Source organism: Chrysemys picta, chromosome 1, assembly GCF_011386835.1.
Source record: "Chrysemys picta bellii isolate R12L10 chromosome 1, ASM1138683v2, whole genome shotgun sequence".
Taxonomy (NCBI): domain Eukaryota; kingdom Metazoa; phylum Chordata; order Testudines; family Emydidae; genus Chrysemys; species Chrysemys picta.
Window position 1 is genome coordinate 323,537,628 of NC_088791.1, and position 18,552 is coordinate 323,556,179.

The window sequence follows — 18,552 nt, forward strand, 5'->3', positions numbered from 1 at the left end:
GTGCCATGCACAGGGATGTCTCTCAGTAAATAACTATTTTGAACGGGTTGCTTAGACCTGAAAATTGTCTACACTTAAACTTCTGTAGCCAGTGAAGTCATCACACTAGCTGACTTGCAGTTCTTTCAACTCCTTTGGACTATCTAGGATATGTCTACGCTGTAACACCCCCCGCCCTCCTAAGTCAGCCAGTCTCAGAGCCTAGGTCAACTGACTCTGGCTTGCACTACATGGTTAAAAATAGCAGTATAGACGTTCCCTCTTGGGCTGAATCGTAGGCCCTGCGACTCTCCCCTCTTTCAGGGTACCAGAGCCAGGGACCCAGCCTGAGTGGGAATGCCTATACCTGGGCCGCCCAGAGGATTCCGGGGGCCTGGGGCAAAGCAATTTTGGGGGCCCCTTCCATAAAAAAAAGTTGCAATACCATAGAAGACTATATTCTCGTGGGGGCCCCTGTGGGACCTGGGGCAAATTGCCCCCCCTCCATGGGCGGCCCTGGCCTATATTGCTATTTTTAGCCAGTGGTGCAAGTAAAATCCATTTCTTATCAGTATCGGGGGGGGGGGGGGGAGGGAGGCAGCACCAGCAAAGAGGGGGTACGTGACCTCCTTATGTGACCCTCCATGTAACTCCTCCCCACCCCGCCCCCAGCCAGGGGCCCCAGGTTCCCCGGCCCCTTCCCATGATCCATCCCACATTACCTGGGGGGCTCTGTCCTCCTCCTGCTGCGCCGGAGACTTCGGAACCGCAGTGGGGAAAGGAGCAGAATGTGAGGCGGCTGGGAAGCCCCAAGCCGGCAACTCCTCCGGCCCAGCTCTACCGTTCCCAGCCCCACCCCCTGCCCTTCCATGCAGCTGCGTCTCTTCCATCTGTCCCCAGAGAACAGGGCTGGGAGCGGTACAGCCACTGGAAGAGCTGCCAGTGTTCTGCTCCTTTCCCCGCTGCAGTTCCTGGGAGAGCCCTGTGGTTCAGCCCCGCTCCCTGCCCTTCCATGGCGAACCCACAGCCCCGCCCCCTGCCCTTCCTCTATCCTCTGTCTGTGTACTACAGCAGCAGCCCCACTCAGGACAGGCATGGGGGGGCAGGGCTGTACCGCCCCTAGCCCCGCCCCCCAGTCCTGTCCTCTGGCAGGGCTGCAGCTGTACAGGCGGAGGAGATGCAGCTCCATGGAAGGGAAGGGGGAGGGGCTGGGGGCAGTACAGCTGACCAGAGGAGCTGCCGGTGTGGGGCCACCGGCTCCTCCTGTGTCTTTCCAGTATGCCATACAGGCTATAAATATCTTGCTGGTATGGTGTACTGGACTGTACCACCGTACTTGCACTGCTGTTTTTAGCCTAACGGCTTGAGCCCCATGAGCCCAAGTCAGTTGACCTGGGCTCTTAGACTCACTGCTAAAGAGAATTTTTTCCTCCCCAGTGTCGATGTACCCTTAGAGACCCTATAAGAGCTAGAAATGGACTATTTAAAAGCATGAACAAGCAATAAAGGCTATGCCAGTACCCCAGCTGTGTTTTCTGTAGCCCTTGTTCTTCTAAAGATAGTCATCTATTATGAGCATAATGTCTACTGAAGTTTCACCATTCCACACTTTAGCAAAATGCAATGTTAGCAACAATAACAATGCTTTTTATTATGTTATTCTGTATTCATACCTCAAATCCCTGTGGTCTTCCTAGACTTTCTTTAATATGTTTCCACGCAACCAGAATCTCTGATACAGACAAACCTGTAGCCTTGACATCAGTAGGAGCCGCACTGGGTTCTGTATTAAGAAAAAATGAAATAATAAACCTCTACTGTAACAACCTGTATCTATCAAAAGCACTACAACTGAAAGTGTCATATACTTCCTCTATTGTACCTTATTACCCAGAATAAAGTATTGTGGCTGTTGTGCGAATGAGAAACTGAACAAAATAAAAAGATTATCTCTATTATATTTCTTTATTTGTGTCATGTTCCATCAATATCTTATTACAGATGGATCCAGCAAGGTACACAACGAAGAACCCCTTTTCCATGGCTGATTTATCTTCAGCAACTTTTAATTCTTATCGTCAACATTATTTTCCCCTCTAAGCCTTCACCAACAGATCTGCAGGATGGCAGAAGTAAATAGAGCATTCTTTCTCTGTCCTTTACTCTGCCATTTCATCAGTTGAAAATGAAAGCTACATGGGGTGCTCAGATGACCTTGCTCTTGAGTTAAACCAGCGGCTGAAAAACATGCAGTCAAACCCAGAGATGTAGTGAAATGTAAAGCAAATGCACTTTTTAGGAGCATGTTAGTACTTCAGGTTGCTGGCATACGTAAATACATTTTTAAGCACGGGATACACACCTTCCTATAGAGAAGGAAAGCAACGTTTTTGATTTCTGATTCTAGCCAGCTTTGCTGTTAACAGATTTTACATTGCATAACTTTGGGGTTAGGGAAAACCTTTAAAAACCATCTGGGTTGGTCAGCAATAAGAAAAGTAAGATTGGGAAAAAAATAGGAAAATACACATTGAAAGCTGTAGGGAGAGCTACAGAGACAATATATGCCAGGGGTGGCCAAACTGCAGCTTGTAAGTTTTACAGTTAAGGTGTGGCTCTCGGATCCCCAACACTCCCACATTCTCGACCTACCAGACTGTTTGGGGGAGCTCAGGGCTTCTGCCCTGTGGCAGGGTGGTGAGGCTAGGGGCTTCTGCCTAGCAGGGAGAGGGGTCTTGGGGCTTCAGCCCCATGGGAGGCACCTTCCAGGGCTTGGGGCTTCACTGGGAGCAGGGCTGAAGCTCCGAGCCCCGGAAGGCGTGCCTTGTGAGGCTGAGGCCCTGAGACACCCTTGACCCTGCAGGGCAGTAGCCCCTAGCCCCATCACCCCGCCGCAGGGCTGAAGCGCTGAGCCTCGGCAGCCTTGCCTCAGCTCTCGAACTTTTGAAGATTGTCCTAAGCATCTTGGAGGGTCAGCACATTTCGCCATCCCTGATATATGCCATAGATTTGTATGGTCACCTTAGTTTACAGAGTGCATTGTGATTGCAGAGGGTTTACAAAAACCCCTATGTAACACTTAGGTTGGAACTTTACTAGAGCTTAGAGCTTTAGTACCTGGGGCAATTTTCATTCCCTGTGAAATTAATAAAATCTTACTGCAACATGTTTAGAACAGAATAGAGAACTCACTGAGAATGCTTGACATTAGAGCACAAGCACACAGTAGCTATTCACCACCCTCCAGGGTCTGTTTGTTTGTTGAGAAAAAAGCTGGATTCGGATTCATCTGGAATAACAAGGCCTGTAATTTGTTTCTTGGCCTAACATCTCATTACATTTTGTAATGTGTCAGTCTGATCATTTGGAGGCCCTGGCTTTTACATTATAAAGAAGCACATAAAAGATCTTTTTAAAAGATGCGTTTTAGGGCTTAACATGATTACAGAAAAATAATTTCTTTTTGGCACAGCCTGTGTTAAAATTATACATTTTGGTAGTTGATCAAATTGCCATAGTAAGGAGTTTAATCTTTATATAGTAGCTGTTCCATCCTCCCCCCCCCCCAAGTTTTGTATTACATTATGTGCTCTGGCACTGTTGACCTATATCTTCTCCCTGACTTTTCTTTTTGAGATTTTTCCTTTCCTTTTGCTCAGTTTTTGGTTTTGTTTTGTTTGCTTGTTTGTTTTTTAAAAGCAGTGTCCAAAGAAAGTGAGAACTTCTGACTTTATTAGAAATTGTGCACATTAGTAACGGTGCATTATTGCTAAGTATAAAATACAGATTGCTCTTTCAAAGTAGTAAATAAAAAGAAATTATAACGTTTACAAGGCATAAGCAATATGATCTTCTGGACTCAAAAAGTTTGCTATAAAGAAATATATTCTGCGTGATATTATTTGTTCAATAGGTGCACTCTGTTTTCTATTTTATGTACTACTAAGATTTGTGATGCAAAAGCCATTTTCTAGTTTTTATATTATTGAAGCAATTGTCTTGTTGTCAGGGAAGACTACAGTGCGATAAATAATTCGTGATGTATACAAAACGTTGGGTGGCAGCTTTTACACCTTCTAAAAATGGAGAAAACATTTCTCTTTCATATCATTCGCTAGAGAAGGTTTATGCATTGCTTACAATAGAAACAAAAGGCTTAATATACATATATAATTGTTTTCAGTATATGAAGTAGAAAAATATATATGTATGAGGTAAATGCATTTCTTATATCTCAGGCAATTATTCACTGCAATTTCACTGATATTAGACTCCAAGAATGTAGATGTTCAGTAAAAGGACAGAAACAATATTTTTAGAAATAAGGTACATTATGACTGTCTGAAAGTTTATGGAGGTGAAATGGCCATTTTTATTGATTCAAATGGGATGAGGAGCATATAATTTGCTATAATATAAAATAATCCATGGCTCAGTACAATGTCATGATTTATATAGTATGTCTAGCATTGATGATAAGTTTGGCAGGTTCATTAGGTTTTTCCATAATTGCTGTCGATGTTATGATCATATTCTTTTATTAATATCTTCTTATTATGTTACATTTACTAATATCTTCCTGGGGTCACACTGATGAAAAAAAGGCCAGCATCCTTAACAAGCCCTTTAACACTCCCTGATTAAATTTAACAAAAAATAGTGAGACCTTGAAAAGCCCTGTGCAATATCCCAAAGACATTGCTTTTCATTTCCAAGACCAGAGATTAGACTAACATTAGTATCCTGCAACAGTTGAGGACATTAACACTTAACCCAGACTAGGGAATTGCATTCACAGCATTGCGTTAGGTTTCAAAGAGGAAATCCTGAATTTTTCTAATTTGTCAGGAGCTGATTCTCAGATTCCATAGCATTAGTAGGTGTTTATTTGCAACTGTGAACTGGCCAGCCAAGTCCCACCATTCCACAGAGAGTGTTTCCTCACAAAGATTTCAGTGTTAGTTAATTCTATGGAAATTCTAAAACAAAAATAAGTGCAGGACCAACTCAGACAAGACCAATCTTTTAAACCCATTGTGGAACACAGCCTCAACAAAATCTCCTTGCTTAGCCAATTCCACTACTAATCTCTGTTCCCTTTCCATATTACTGCCAGGGAGGAGTTTTTACAGAGGTTCCTGATGTAAAATCTGAGCTCTTTAGCCAGGAGCCCTTCCTCATTACCCCACATCCTTTCCACATATTTGGGCAAGAGACTTCATCCAACAGTGAATTTCCTTAGCAAGATCATCCCCTTCTGTGACAGAGATCTCAGAGGGAGAAAATCTCCATGAGGATTCCCTGGAAAAGATATCTTCCTCATCATCCTGCCAGGGAGAAAGAGGTGTAGTATTTGGTCACCTTGCAGAAAAGACCACTGGGGACATCCCCAAACCTCACATATCCAGGGATATGTATTGATCCCGAGGACATCTATGGAAGGCCAGCATCATCTGTGTAAAAGTCCTCTCCCTCTCTCTGCCCGTGCATTGCTGCCCATATCTCCCATGCAATGAAACTCCACTGGAGTTGTGCTACCAGGGCCGTTCCTTAGATATGGGTCCCTCTGGAATCCTAAGGAAGATGTCATTTTTCTGAAGAAAAGAAAATATAGGACAAGGATATACTACATTTCTTTTTTTTCTTAATTGATTTCCACAGGGCCAGAGAAGGGACGATTTGCATTCCCTTGGATCTGCCCCCACAGCCAACCTAGTCTTCCTTCAAGTCTATTCAATCTCCACTTCCTTTTCCAGTGCAGACCCTCTAGAGGATCCAGAATGGAGGGAGGCAAGTGGTGCCGCAGAGATGGCTCATCCCCACTTTCGGTCCATGAATAGGACTGGGAGGCATGATCTTATTTCTTGTGTGTCAGTGATCAAAGAGGCCCTTTGCAGTCTACCCAATACTATTTGAGTCTATACACATATCCTGGTACTAATCTGGCATCTGAAACAGTGATTATTTTTCCAGTTCATCTTTAAGCTTTGGTTCTGCCACTGCATAAAAATGTTTTGCACTCCCAGAAGACTAGTTGAGTGTCCAAAGAATAGTTCTGAAAAAAGTATGCTCCCTGCAATTATAACCCTGTTATTTCCTTCTCCTAACTCCAACACAGAATACCAGTGTGCTGATAACTTACTGAATTTTATGCTGCAAAAGAAGCTACCTTTTGCTTCTGAAGAAATTAATTAACTCGCAAATGTTTCTCTTGCACTGGTAGAGTACAAAATGGACAGGCTGATTGATAAAAATCAAGTTCTGATAGATTAAAAGTTTAGAGCAGCATTATCATATTCATTAATATAAATTATACATTTGTAATAAATGACATAACAGCTGGAGTTCTCCAAATAATATGGGGGATGTGTCTATAATATTGATTACACATATGGCTTCCCAATGGGGCTAGTCAATTAATCAAAGGAGTGCTTAGTAAACTCCTCAGTATAAGGATTATCATTTCCTTATTTAAAAATTCAGTGAAGACACCTGTAGTTGAACTTTTACAGGCTCTAATCCAGATAGATCAGCTGGCAAAGGCAGGAAATTATCCATTATATTTTACCACTAAGATGCCAATTTATTAATTTTCAGGTTCACATAAATCTCAGGGAACTCAGCTTTAGCTATGAACTGATCCTCAGAACTGCACCTCATGAATGTAAGGTTTTAATGTGAGCCATAGTGGCCATACTTAAAAGTATGTACATAATTGCATATTCTTTCTCCTAAATTAGAAGAAAAAGGCTTTGGCTTATTTTCTTATTTTAATGAAGGCCGAGAATGAAAAACGAGGAGAGTTTGAGCTAACCAGAAAATCTTTCAGCCTTTGTTGTCTCAAAGGCATCTCACATAATATATTTTGCTGTCTACTTTAAATGCTTTATTTTCAGTCCGTAAACAGATCAAGTAGTAAAACTCTGAGAGCTATGAAATGTGCCATCTGCCCACTTCTTCCCTGAAAAATAACTGTAGATTTAGGTTCTCCACCAGGCTGAATGAGTCAGAACAAAGTTATATGGAAAACTACTTTGTAGAGTCAGTTTTCATTCTATGTTATTTGCATTACACTAATGACTAGAAGCCCCACTCAGGGACTGATGCTCCACAGTGCTAGCTGCTCTATAAAAATATGGTAAAAAAAATCAGCATTTCTAATAACTGCCCAGTGGAGTTCATGGCATGGGAAGAGCTGGATTCCTCATTTCTTTGGAAGTTTAAAGGAACATTCGTTATACTACTGTGTGTGAAATTATAAAAAAGTTCTACACCTCTCTCCCCTCCCCCCACCGAAATAAGATAACATATGCTTGAGGGCTTGAGTGCGACTTAATTGGTACACATGGGCAAAGATTCCAAAAGTGCCTGAGTAATTTTCAAAAGTGGCTGAATTGCTTAGGGCCAGATTTACAAAGGTATTATTTAGGTGCCTAGGATGCAGATAGGTGCCTAGTGGGATTTTCAAAAGTGGCTAAGTGAGATAGGTGCCTAACTACCATTAATTTTAATTGAAAGGGGAGAGGTTGTTCTAGATTTGATTTGACAAATAAGGAGGAATTGGTTGAGAATTTGAAAGTGGAAGGCAGCTTAGGTGAAAGTGATCATGAAATGGTAGAGTTCATGATTCTCAGGAATGGTAGGAGGGAAAACAGCACAATACAGATAATAAATTTCAAGAAGGCAGACTTTAGCAAACTCAGAGAGTTGGTAGGTTAGATTCCATGGAAAACAAATCTAATAGAAAAACAGTTCAAGAGAATTGGCAGTTTTTCAAAGAGACATTATTAAGGACACAAGAGCAAACTCTCCCACTGCGTACAAAAGATAGGAAGTATGGCAAGAGACCACCTCATTGAACCAGGAGATCTTCAATGATCTGAAACTCAAAAAAAGAGTCCTCCAAAAAGTGGAAACTAGGTCAAATTACAAAGGATGAATATAAACAAAAAATAAAAGAATGGAGGGACAAAATTAGAAAGGTCAAGGCACAAAACAAGATTAAACTAGCTAGAGACCTAAAGGGTAACAAGAAAACATCCTATAAATCCATTAGAAGCAAGAGGAAGAGCAAGGTCAGGTAGGCCCATTACTTAATGCAAGGAGGGAAAACAATAACAGAAAATGTGGAAATGGCAGAAGTGTTAAATGACTTTTTTGTTTCAGTTTTCACCAGAAAAGGTAGTAGCGATCGGACACATAACAAAGTGAATGCCAGTGAAATCGAGGTAGGATCAGAGACTAAAATAAGGAAAGAACAAGTTAAAAATAATTTAGACAAGTTACATGTCTTCAGGTCACCAGGGCCTGATGAAATACATCCTAGAATACTCAAGAAGCTGATTGAAGAGGTGTCTGAGCCATTAGCTATTATGTTTGAAAAGTCATGCAAGACAGGAGATTCCAGAGGCCTGGAAAAGGCAAATATAGTTCCCATCTATAAAAAGGGAAATAAGGACAACCTGGGGAATTACATACCAGTCAGCTTAACTTCAGTACCTGGAAAGATAATGGAGCAAATAATTAGGCAATCAATTTGCAAAAACCTACAAGAAGGTGATAAGTAACCATGAACATGGATTTGTCAAGAGCAAATCGTGTCAGACCAATCTAATAACTTTCTTTCACAGGGTAACAAGCCTTGTGGATAGGGTGGAAGTTGTAGATATGGTATATCTTGACTTTAGTAGAGCTTTTGATACAGCCTTGCATGACCTTCTCATAAACAAACAAGGGAAATACAACCTAGATGGAGCTACTATGAGGTGGGTGAATAATTAGTTGGAAAATTGTTCCCAGAGAGTAGTTATCAGTGATTCATAGTCCAGATGGAAGGGCATATCGAGTGGGATACCACAGGGATCAGTTCTGGGTCCAGTTCTGTTCAATATCTTCATTAGTGATTTAGAAAATGGCATAGAGAATACACTTATAAAGTTTGTGGTCGATACCAAGCTGGGAGGTATTGTAAGTGCTTTGGAGAATAGGATTAAACTTCAAAATGATCTGAACAAACTGGAGAAATGGTCTGAAGAAAATAGGATGAAATTCAATAAGGACAAATGCAAAATGCTCCACTTAGGAAGGAACAATCCGTATAAAATGGGAAATGACTGCCTAGGAAGGAGTACTGCAGAAAGGGATCTGTGGACCACAAGCTAAATATGAATGAACAGTGTAACACTGTTGCAAAAAAAGAGTAAACATAATTCTGGGATGTATTCGCAGGAGGGTATAAGCAAGACATGAGAAATAATTCTTCCACTCTACTCTGCGCTGATTAGGCCTCAATTGGAGTATTGTGTCCAGTTCTGGGTGCCACAGTTCAGGAAAGCTGTGGACAAATTGGACAAATTGTCCAGAGAAGACATGACCTATGAGGGAAGATTGAAAAAACTGGGTTTGTCCAATCTGAAGAAGAGAAGATTGAGAGGGACATGGTAACAATTTTCAAGTACATAAAAGTTTATTACAAGGAGGAGGGAGAAAATATATCTTCCTTAACTTCTGAGGATAGGACAAGAAGCTATGGGCTTAAATTGCAGCAAGGGCGGCTTAGGTTGGACATTAGGAAGAACTTCCTGTCAGGGTGGTTAAGCACTAAAATAAATTGCCCGGGGAGGTTGTGGAATCTCCATCACTGGAGATTTTTAAAATCAGGTTAGACAAACACCTGTCAGGGATGGTTTAGATGAGTGCAGGGGACTGGACTAGATGACCTCTTGAGGTCCCTTCCAGTCCTACGGTTCTATGAAAGTCAATGAGAGTTAGGAGCCCAATCTACTTAATCACTTTTGAAAATCCCACTACAAACCTATATGAAACTTTAGGCACCTGAATACCTTTGTATGTCTGGTCCTTAGTCATTTAAGAGCCTAATAGGATTTGACTGCTAAGTCACTGTTGATAATCTTACCATTAGGCTTTTTGCTGGCCCTTTATGACAGGAGTGGATAGCACTGGTTACAAATAACAAGTACGCTTTCTGAAAGCACTTTAGTTAGAATAAGGACTTGGCAGATCAGGCCCCAAGATTGATATATATCGTATTGTTGGTTTCTGTTCAATACCTGCTTCCAAACAAAAATCCTGTTTCTTTGTTCCTTTTAATTTTGAGTACATCACCTTAGGATACTTGTAAGGTTCTGATACACATAGACACAGATTGAATAAGCAAGTTATAATGGGTAGATATGTTTGGATGATTGAATTGTGTCAAAGAAAACAGGGTTCCCATAAGTGATTACTCTACTTTGGATAAAACAAATGAAAATGAATAATAAATTAATAATTGTAGATTTATCTTTTGCAATTTTCATATTTTAAAGTAAACTTTAGAAATACTGACTTTTTTATATTACCAAGGATTCCATTTTCAGTTTTCTCTAAATAACTAAAAAACAGACTTTAAATGTAACACTATTTATTAAAACTGAATTTTCAATACTTGTCATTCAAAACAGGGAAATAACAAGTGGCATTTATAAATTAATATTTTGCAATGAAAAAATATCTCCCTCTTGCCTCATAGAAGGCTCTGATTTTCTTTTTTTAAACTTAATTCTCTTATCAGTGAGTTGAGTTGTTAAAAATAATAAAAGCATCTGAATAAATGATATTACTTCACTGTCTGTTAAGTAACAATAAAGTCAAATGCAGATTGACAAAAATGTCTCAGTAGTACTGGGAAGTCAGATATTATTTTGATTGTATTTGGATTTTAAGATGTTCTCATTTTTATAGTGATGTGAATATTTTATAATGTTGATCCAAACAATTAAACACAAATAGATTACTGACACTTGCTTTAAAGGAATCAACATTTCAATCTTCTTAGACTGTGGGATAAAGGTATCAGAAAAATACATCTAACTGAGAAGGAAGGGTAATCTAGCAGAAAAAAATGTTACCCATTTGTTGTGAGCTAATATGAAAATAAAATTCCAAGTTTTCTACTTAACATCAAATGGTTCAGCTGAAAGCAATGGGACTACTTGCAGAGTAAAGTACTACTCAACATGAGGAGGGTTTCTGAATCCAGCCTTTAATATTTAATAAAATCATTTGTTGTGAATAATATTTGCCTGCCTTTTCTTCTATATGTGAATTTTCACAAACTGATTTCTATAAATATAGAACCAGATCTTCTGCTTGTGTAAATCAGCAGAACTCCATGGAAACCAATTGAGCTACACCAATTTACAGCTAGTTGAGCCCATAGTCTTATCCATAAATATTTGCTGAATAATCTACAGAACAATTTTCAGGCACTGGGTTGTTCATAAAGTATGCATTGTTATTCACAGTGAGTGTTTGGCCACTAAATATAGTTTCTGAACCCTGTTTTAGTAACAAACTTTTTAAACAGGAAAATGGCAAGTAGCAAAATATAAAGAACAACCAAAAACACGCGCTGTGCACTTTTCAGTCCCAGTTTCCCAAGAAAGAATCATTAATGCCGAGAATTTATGAAACAATCAGAGGTTGTAAACATCTGTTTGACATAAATTGTGAATACTGAATTACATGGAACCCCAAAACAATAGTGGAGCAAAGTCAGCCTTTTTATTAAATCTATTTTTTTCATCAGCTGGCTGCCTCTATTTAATATGATAAACCTATGGTCTGACTGTTATATATGAGGCAGCGTATCCTAGTGAACAGAGCACTGAACTGGGACTCAGGAGAGACCTGTCACTGGCCCGCTGGGTGACCTTGAGCAAGCCATGTCACCAACATGTACCTCAGTTTCCCTGCCTGCAAAATGGGAATAATGATACTTATCTCCTTTGTAAAGTGCTTTGAGATCTATGGATGAAAAACACTACTGTTAATTCTTATTGCATATATATAGTGTATGACATGCAGACAATCTTTACAATCTCTCACACTAACCTCCCTCAGCTGAACAGATGACCACAATGGGACTGAAGGGTCCATCTCCTTTGTTATTATATACACCAACTTTCACCTCAAAGGGAGTCAGAGGCGGCACACTTTCATCCCTATAGATGAACTTTGAAGCATCTGAGGATGTCACCATTTTTTCTTTCCACCCTCGTGTTCCATTCGGTCTGAAAGCCACAATGTATCCAAATCCTTCCCCATTCTGAAACTCTTCTGATACTGGCTAAAAAAAGGAAAGTTCAATTAACTAGCAGATATTTTAAACCTTATTACACTGGAAGCAATCACAGTGAGCAAATATAAACTGGCTTCTTAACAGAGGTGATCATGTAAAGTAGCAGTAACAGAACTGTGCTCAGTACAGCTTACCTGGTAAGGACAATCTTTTCTATAGGTTTTGGTGGGGCCGACCGACATCAGTGGACCAATGACAAATTACACCAGCTGAGGTTCTACTCCAGTGTATCTAATAAATGGCTGATTCTGCCACCCTTACTCACACTGATTAATCTGCCCTGAATTGGATGAGACTGCTCACATGATTCTAAGTGCCAGGATCAGTCCTTAGCAACAAATCCAACTCTCCGATTTTTAGTTACACAATTTTTGTGTGTTACCTATTAAGAATAGCTACCGTGTCTCGTGGAATTCCCCATGGAGGGGTAGGGAATATAACTGGAAATGGTACAAATCTTTTAAAGCAAAAGAAAATTTTAAGTGCACTCACTCTGCTGTGTATAATTAAAACATATGAAATACCTGGATGTTATTACTAATTTGGCTAATGACTTTACCTAATGTAAGAGGTTGTGATGCATAGTGTGATGTGTTGCAAACAGTAATAGGAGAAAGATACTTATAGGACATGGCAGAAACACAAGGTTAAATAAAAACAGGGGAAAGCACTGAAATCTTCTGCCTAATTTGGAGAATGCATTCTCTCAGGCTGGTGAAAGTGGCTTCATTCTGATTTGCATTATTTGTTATGAAAATAATGGTTTCAGTTTAGGGCAAATCAACACAGAATGCCAAACTGAATGCTGTGTGATAGTGGCTGGGAAGATAACTCACTGGACAGATCCTCAGGTAGTACAAATCAGCATAGATCCACTGAAGTGAATGAAACTAGGCCAATTTACCTCAATTAAGACTCTGGCCCTCTGCAGGCTTTTCAGTGTTCTCGCCTACTTTCCTACCAGAGGGAGGAGTTAATGTAAAAGTCATCTCTTTCTCACATGCTGAGTTAGCACTGCATCTTGAGCAGAATTCACAGCACATCTATTGAAACAAGATCAACTTTAGCAGACTGAGTGAGAAGGAAAGCAAAAACGAATAAACTTTACTTTGGGGCGGCTGATCTGAGTGGTAGATTCTCCAAGATGTCCTCTGCTCTCATCACATGGAAATGTGAATCTCTTTGAGACCTTAGCACACATTTAAGAAATCATATTTTGTGTTCATATCTTGATAAGATTTGCTGTAGGGAACCTCAGTACAGTACTCCTTACTTTGCCCTCAAATAAGTCAATATGAAACAGGGTCTTTAATCAAAGAGTCCCTTACCTCCCATGCTATTATTAATTCATGCCGTCTTCCACTTCTGCCACTTACATTAGCTGGTGCTGTCTTTGGAACTATGAACAAAAAAGTGAAAAAACCAGAATGTCCAAGTTATTGAAGTTTTCCCCAGAGTAATACCGACTCCAGAAGACAGTAAACTGTCAAATCAGGTCAAAAATAACAAAAGACAACACTGCAGTAAAGAGAACTTGCTTGAGTTTTCTGATTACATTTTAGGAAATCCTGCAAAAAATTTAGTCAGTTCAAACTGAATACAAACTTCTGAGAAGAGAAGAAATATTGTAGGAAAAAAAGTTACTTTAAAAAACAATAACAACTGTTCTCCCCATTATCCCACATTTTAATATGCTGTTGATTTTTAAGATTATTTTTCTGGAATTATCCTATTAATATTTGTATGTGTTTGTATGTGTTTTTTAAAGAGGCAACTAGAAAAGCAAAGGCCAGGATGTATTTTAGTGTTCAGGAAAAAGGTTGTACACAAGAATAATGATATTTGCATAAATTTTCATAAGTGACCAGTGATTTGAGGTGTTTCAATTTCTGGGAGTCCAACCTGAGACACCTTAATGGGGCCTGATTTTCGTAGAGTGTCGAGCACTCGTTATCATCTCAGGTTGGACACTCAACAGAAGCACCCTTTTTGAAAATGTAGGCCATTAAGTTTTCTTGATTTGCTTTACAGATATGTATGCATTTATAGAACCAACACAATAGCACAACCACAAGAGGATGTCAAAGCTACATAGAAAAATATTACAGTTATCATCAATATGGGCTGGGTTACTGTATGCTTTATTTTTGGAAAATACTAGCTTTCCTTGGATTCATAGAATTTCTTTTCTCTCCTTTTCCACATCTACTGAAGCTCCTAAAGTGACTTATGTGGCATGAATTTATGTACTGTGTGTGGTTTATGGCTACATTCTTTATTTGATTAAAAGCATTCTGGGATAGAAATCTTCTCTTTTCTTCCTCACACACTAGCACATACATCAACTGCAGAAAGGTATTGTGAGGCATTAACCGTTAAGACCTTATTGTATGCAGTTTAGCTTATTTATTGGGTAGCACTGTGCCTTTGAACTACAAAGGGAAAAACACATTTAAATAAATGCACACAATTCCCTCTATTTCCTGTGTTGATCATTCAGGGCTTAAGTTCAATAATAGTATGGTAGAGTTTAGATGGTGGAAGCTCACACAGACTTCAACATTGATTTGTATGGGCTTTTGGAGCCTTTAGAAGGTTTCCATTGAAAAAAGAAGAGGGGAGGGGGAAGGCTCAATTCTGACTTCATTTCTCATTGATGTAACTCCACTGACTACATAGAAGTTATTTCTGATTTACATTGATCTAAATGAGATGACAACCAGGACATTTGTATGTTTATTTACAAACACATATATTTTTAAAATACAAGTTTTGCTGTGGAGTCTGCAGCTCTCACCTGAATGACCTGAGCAATTTCCAAGTACTAATTGCTTCTTTCCTGCTGAGGTATGTTCACCTAGGAAACATACTATGTAGCTTTTCCCCCTTCAGTTCCCCACTTGACCATGCTTCGTGAGGCTCTATCCAGTTATTCTCTGCCAGAAGCACTTGACCTACATGTGATCAGATGATCAAGTGATGCCTTGAAGCCATATTGCAAAAGAGGAGCGGAGAAGGAGTGCATTAAGGAGATAAATTGCAGCTGCTTACTGTTTTCTTTAATTGACTTGGATTGTTTTGCTCATCTCTTTGGCAAACATCTGAAAACCTTCCTAGTATCCTCATGAGAGTACTCATGGTCTCCTTCATTTCTAGCAGTTGGCACTCAGACACTGTATTTTTAATATTTATGATATGTTACTTCCTTGGTGTCTATGGACATAGGGTCATTTGACAACCACGAGTGAAAGGAGCAAAATTCTCCTCTCTGATCCTTACTCTAACTTTATTATGTATCCAGTAATGTCTCCCACATGGAACATATACTTTTATCAATGAAAGTTCTATTGAAAAAACAAGTGAGTTTATGCAATAAATATAAATGTACAATGTGGAATGGAGAGGAATATTTTGCTGTGAAACTTAAATATCAGAGTGTTCGGTAATATGATGTATGATTTGTAGTGGTAAGACCTCAATAAACATGATTTTTATAGTCAACTGGAAGTTAATTGATGTTAATTAACCATCAAATCATCTCTATAACAGAGTGTGGTGTTAAGCAAACTTAGAATCCAATTTCAAATCTTCCTAAGAATTACATTGATAAGGTTTCTTTGGTTAGTATGAAAAGTTTATGCCTTGTTGACTTCGATGCCATGCTACCGATTCAGAACACTGCTCTTTTGAAATATCCAACTTGAGGGCCTTATTTGTAGTTCAACCAGAAAGGAGGACCAATGTCTTCTTTCTAGAGGATTCTTCATAATAGTCTTACAGACTGAAGCCCTACTTAAATGAATAAATGTTAAAAGAATAAACCTGCCAAAAGAATGAATCTCCTTTGCACCAAACTGTAAAATATACAGTCATACAGTGAAACTCTCTCAAATGAATAACCATTAAAAGAGTAAATGTGTCAAAGGAATAAATTTCTTCTGCACTGCACCAAACCACAATATATACAGTCACAGGGGAACACTCTGAAATGAATAACCGTTAAAGGAAGAAAACTATTAAAAGAAAACATTTTTTCCAGGCACCAAGGCTGTATATTAGCAGTTTGCCACAGCAACATCACTTTTATATCACAGTATATAGTTTTATAACGGTATTTATTCACTCGTAAACTACGTTTATTGCCATATAATTAGTATCTTCCTGGTCTTCAAGATATTAATGATAAGCAGTGATGCACACAGAGATACTTTTGCATTAAATATTGATGTGGTGGTGTACTAACCTAGCCAGAAAAAATCAATTTCTTCCTGTAAATGACAGAGAAATAAGGGCAGGGCCCTGGAGTTAAAACCTCTACATTTTAGTGTCCATTAGAGGTCAGCAACATGGTGTTATGTGTTATGAATAAATGGGACCTCCATTAGTAGTGTTGTGCTCCTTAACTGTACTACTCTTCTATTGAGTCATCGGTTTAATACTAAGAGGAAAGAGTGCAATCTACTAGAATATGAATATCACTTCCCTTTGGCTGAACATTTTTTGGGACATGCATAGAAAGATCCCATCCAAACATACCACTTGGAAAACTGACTCTTTTTCTGAAGGTACATAATTTCTCTCTGTTGGAGGCAGTACGTATGGTAACATTACTTTTTACACAGTTCTGAAAGTGCTGGGGATGTGGGGTGGGTTGGAATATGTGTGTTAGAGTAAGTTATGATCATCTTCCAAAAGGTGTTGATGTCCACGCCTCAAGTTACGTGGGACAAAACACTGCTGTCCTTACATAAGCAAAACTCCCAATGACCCCTGTGAATTTGGCAAGAATAAAAACAGTGAAATTTGTCCCATGATGCTTTGGCTAAAACTAACTGTAGGCCTGTCTGGAAAAGTGGTGATTTGTTTAAAATAAAATTAAACCTGATAAAAACACGCAAACACAAAAAAGCCTTTGCCTCTCACAGTAGCCTAAAAAGGAAAAACAAATTCTAATGTTCTTGAAAAGTCAACACAGGAAATTTAGTCTCCAACAGCTCTATGAAGCATCTGACTGTGCTCTTAAAATATGAGGGAAGAAAGGGCTATATCTATATGACTGGAAAAAGGAGACGAACAAAACCTAATGAAGTATAAATGAGAGGCAAGTTGTCCAAGAATTCATGAATAACTTGTCTATACAAGCAATTGCACTTTAAAAACAGGATTGCACTTACCTTTTAGAAAACATACACACGCACGCACCTATAGTATGAACTTTAATGAGGATCTTTATGCGGAATGGCTGTAGGATGTTGTGGAATTAGTATAAAAAGAGACCAATTATAACAATAAACATATCTTGAATGTTGCTCAGTAAAGTGATTAGGGTACATGCCTTGGCTGCATTGCCATAATGAGCTGAAATAGATGCTGACAACAACAGACTAATTCTGGCTTCCCGAAACTGGTTATTATACAGTAGGTTTTAGCAATTGAAATAATGTTAGCAGTTCTCATCCTTGGCCTACGTCTGCTTCCAATAAAGCAAAAGGTAAAATTTCCATTGATGTCAAAAAAAATCTCACCTACATATTTAAAATTAAAGTCAGTTGAATGTTTATGAAGGTGGCACAGTATCATTCAAGTCAGCAGACTATGACCTCTTTGTGGTTGGGGTCTATCTTCCTTCCTCTTTGTCAAACATTGGGCACCCCTATTTTCAAAAGTGGCCACTGCTTTGGGGTGCGTAATTGAAACATCCCATGCCTGGCCTTCAGACATTCCATTGCTCCACTGATTTTTATGGCAGTTGTGGTAGCTCAGCTCTTCTGAAATTTAGGTCAATATGTCTCAAGTTGAAGCATCCCCAAAACATTAGTGTGGTCAGTCTGAAAATGCCATCCTCACGAATAATGTGGCATTAAGTAAATAAATAATAATACAATCAGTGTATGTGTTTCCCTTTTATGTATTTAAGGAAATATTAAACAACCTTCTTTCAATTATTCAAGTTATGATGTTCAAGGAGAGTAATGATCAATAAATGTTTTAATATGGTACCATGACCAATTTATGATTATTTATTTGTATTACAGTAGCACCTAAATGCCATACCCAAGATCAAAACCCACCGTACTGGGCACTGTACAAACACGGAGAAGTGATCCTTGCCCTGAAGACATTACAATCTAAATAGACAAAATAGAAATAAGTATTGTTATGCTCTTATTTTTCACATGGCGAACAGTTTACATGACGAAGATCACACAGAGAATTTCTGGCAGATCTAGGGACTGAACCCAGCCAGCTCACTGCCTTACCCACAAACCCATGCTGCTGCTTCTTAATTGCTATCATCATGAAGATATTTTTTGCAAAAATATTATTTATAGAAAGGTTGAAGCATCTCATCTAAAAAAAGAAAAGATTTTGACACTGCTTCATTCCTTAGGGAAGATAAATTATTAAACTTGGGTTTAGTCCTTATGAAA

General features: G+C 39.0%; 1 protein-coding gene across 6 annotated transcripts in view; it reads right to left on the bottom strand.

Moving 5' to 3' along the window:
• CNTN5 (contactin 5) overlaps nt 1–18,552 on the bottom strand; it is a 1,008,853-nt gene that overhangs the window by 31,892 nt on the left and 958,409 nt on the right. For all 6 annotated transcript variants that reach the window (XM_008178633.4, XM_008178637.4, XM_008178631.4 and 3 more), the window contains 3 exons: nt 13,450–13,520; nt 11,875–12,109; nt 1,653–1,762 (listed from right to left, as the gene is read on the bottom strand). In XM_008178633.4, coding sequence (XP_008176855.2) covers nt 1,653–1,762; nt 11,875–12,109; nt 13,450–13,520 — 416 coding nt within the window. The remainder of the gene's footprint in view (nt 1–1,652; nt 1,763–11,874; nt 12,110–13,449; nt 13,521–18,552) is intronic.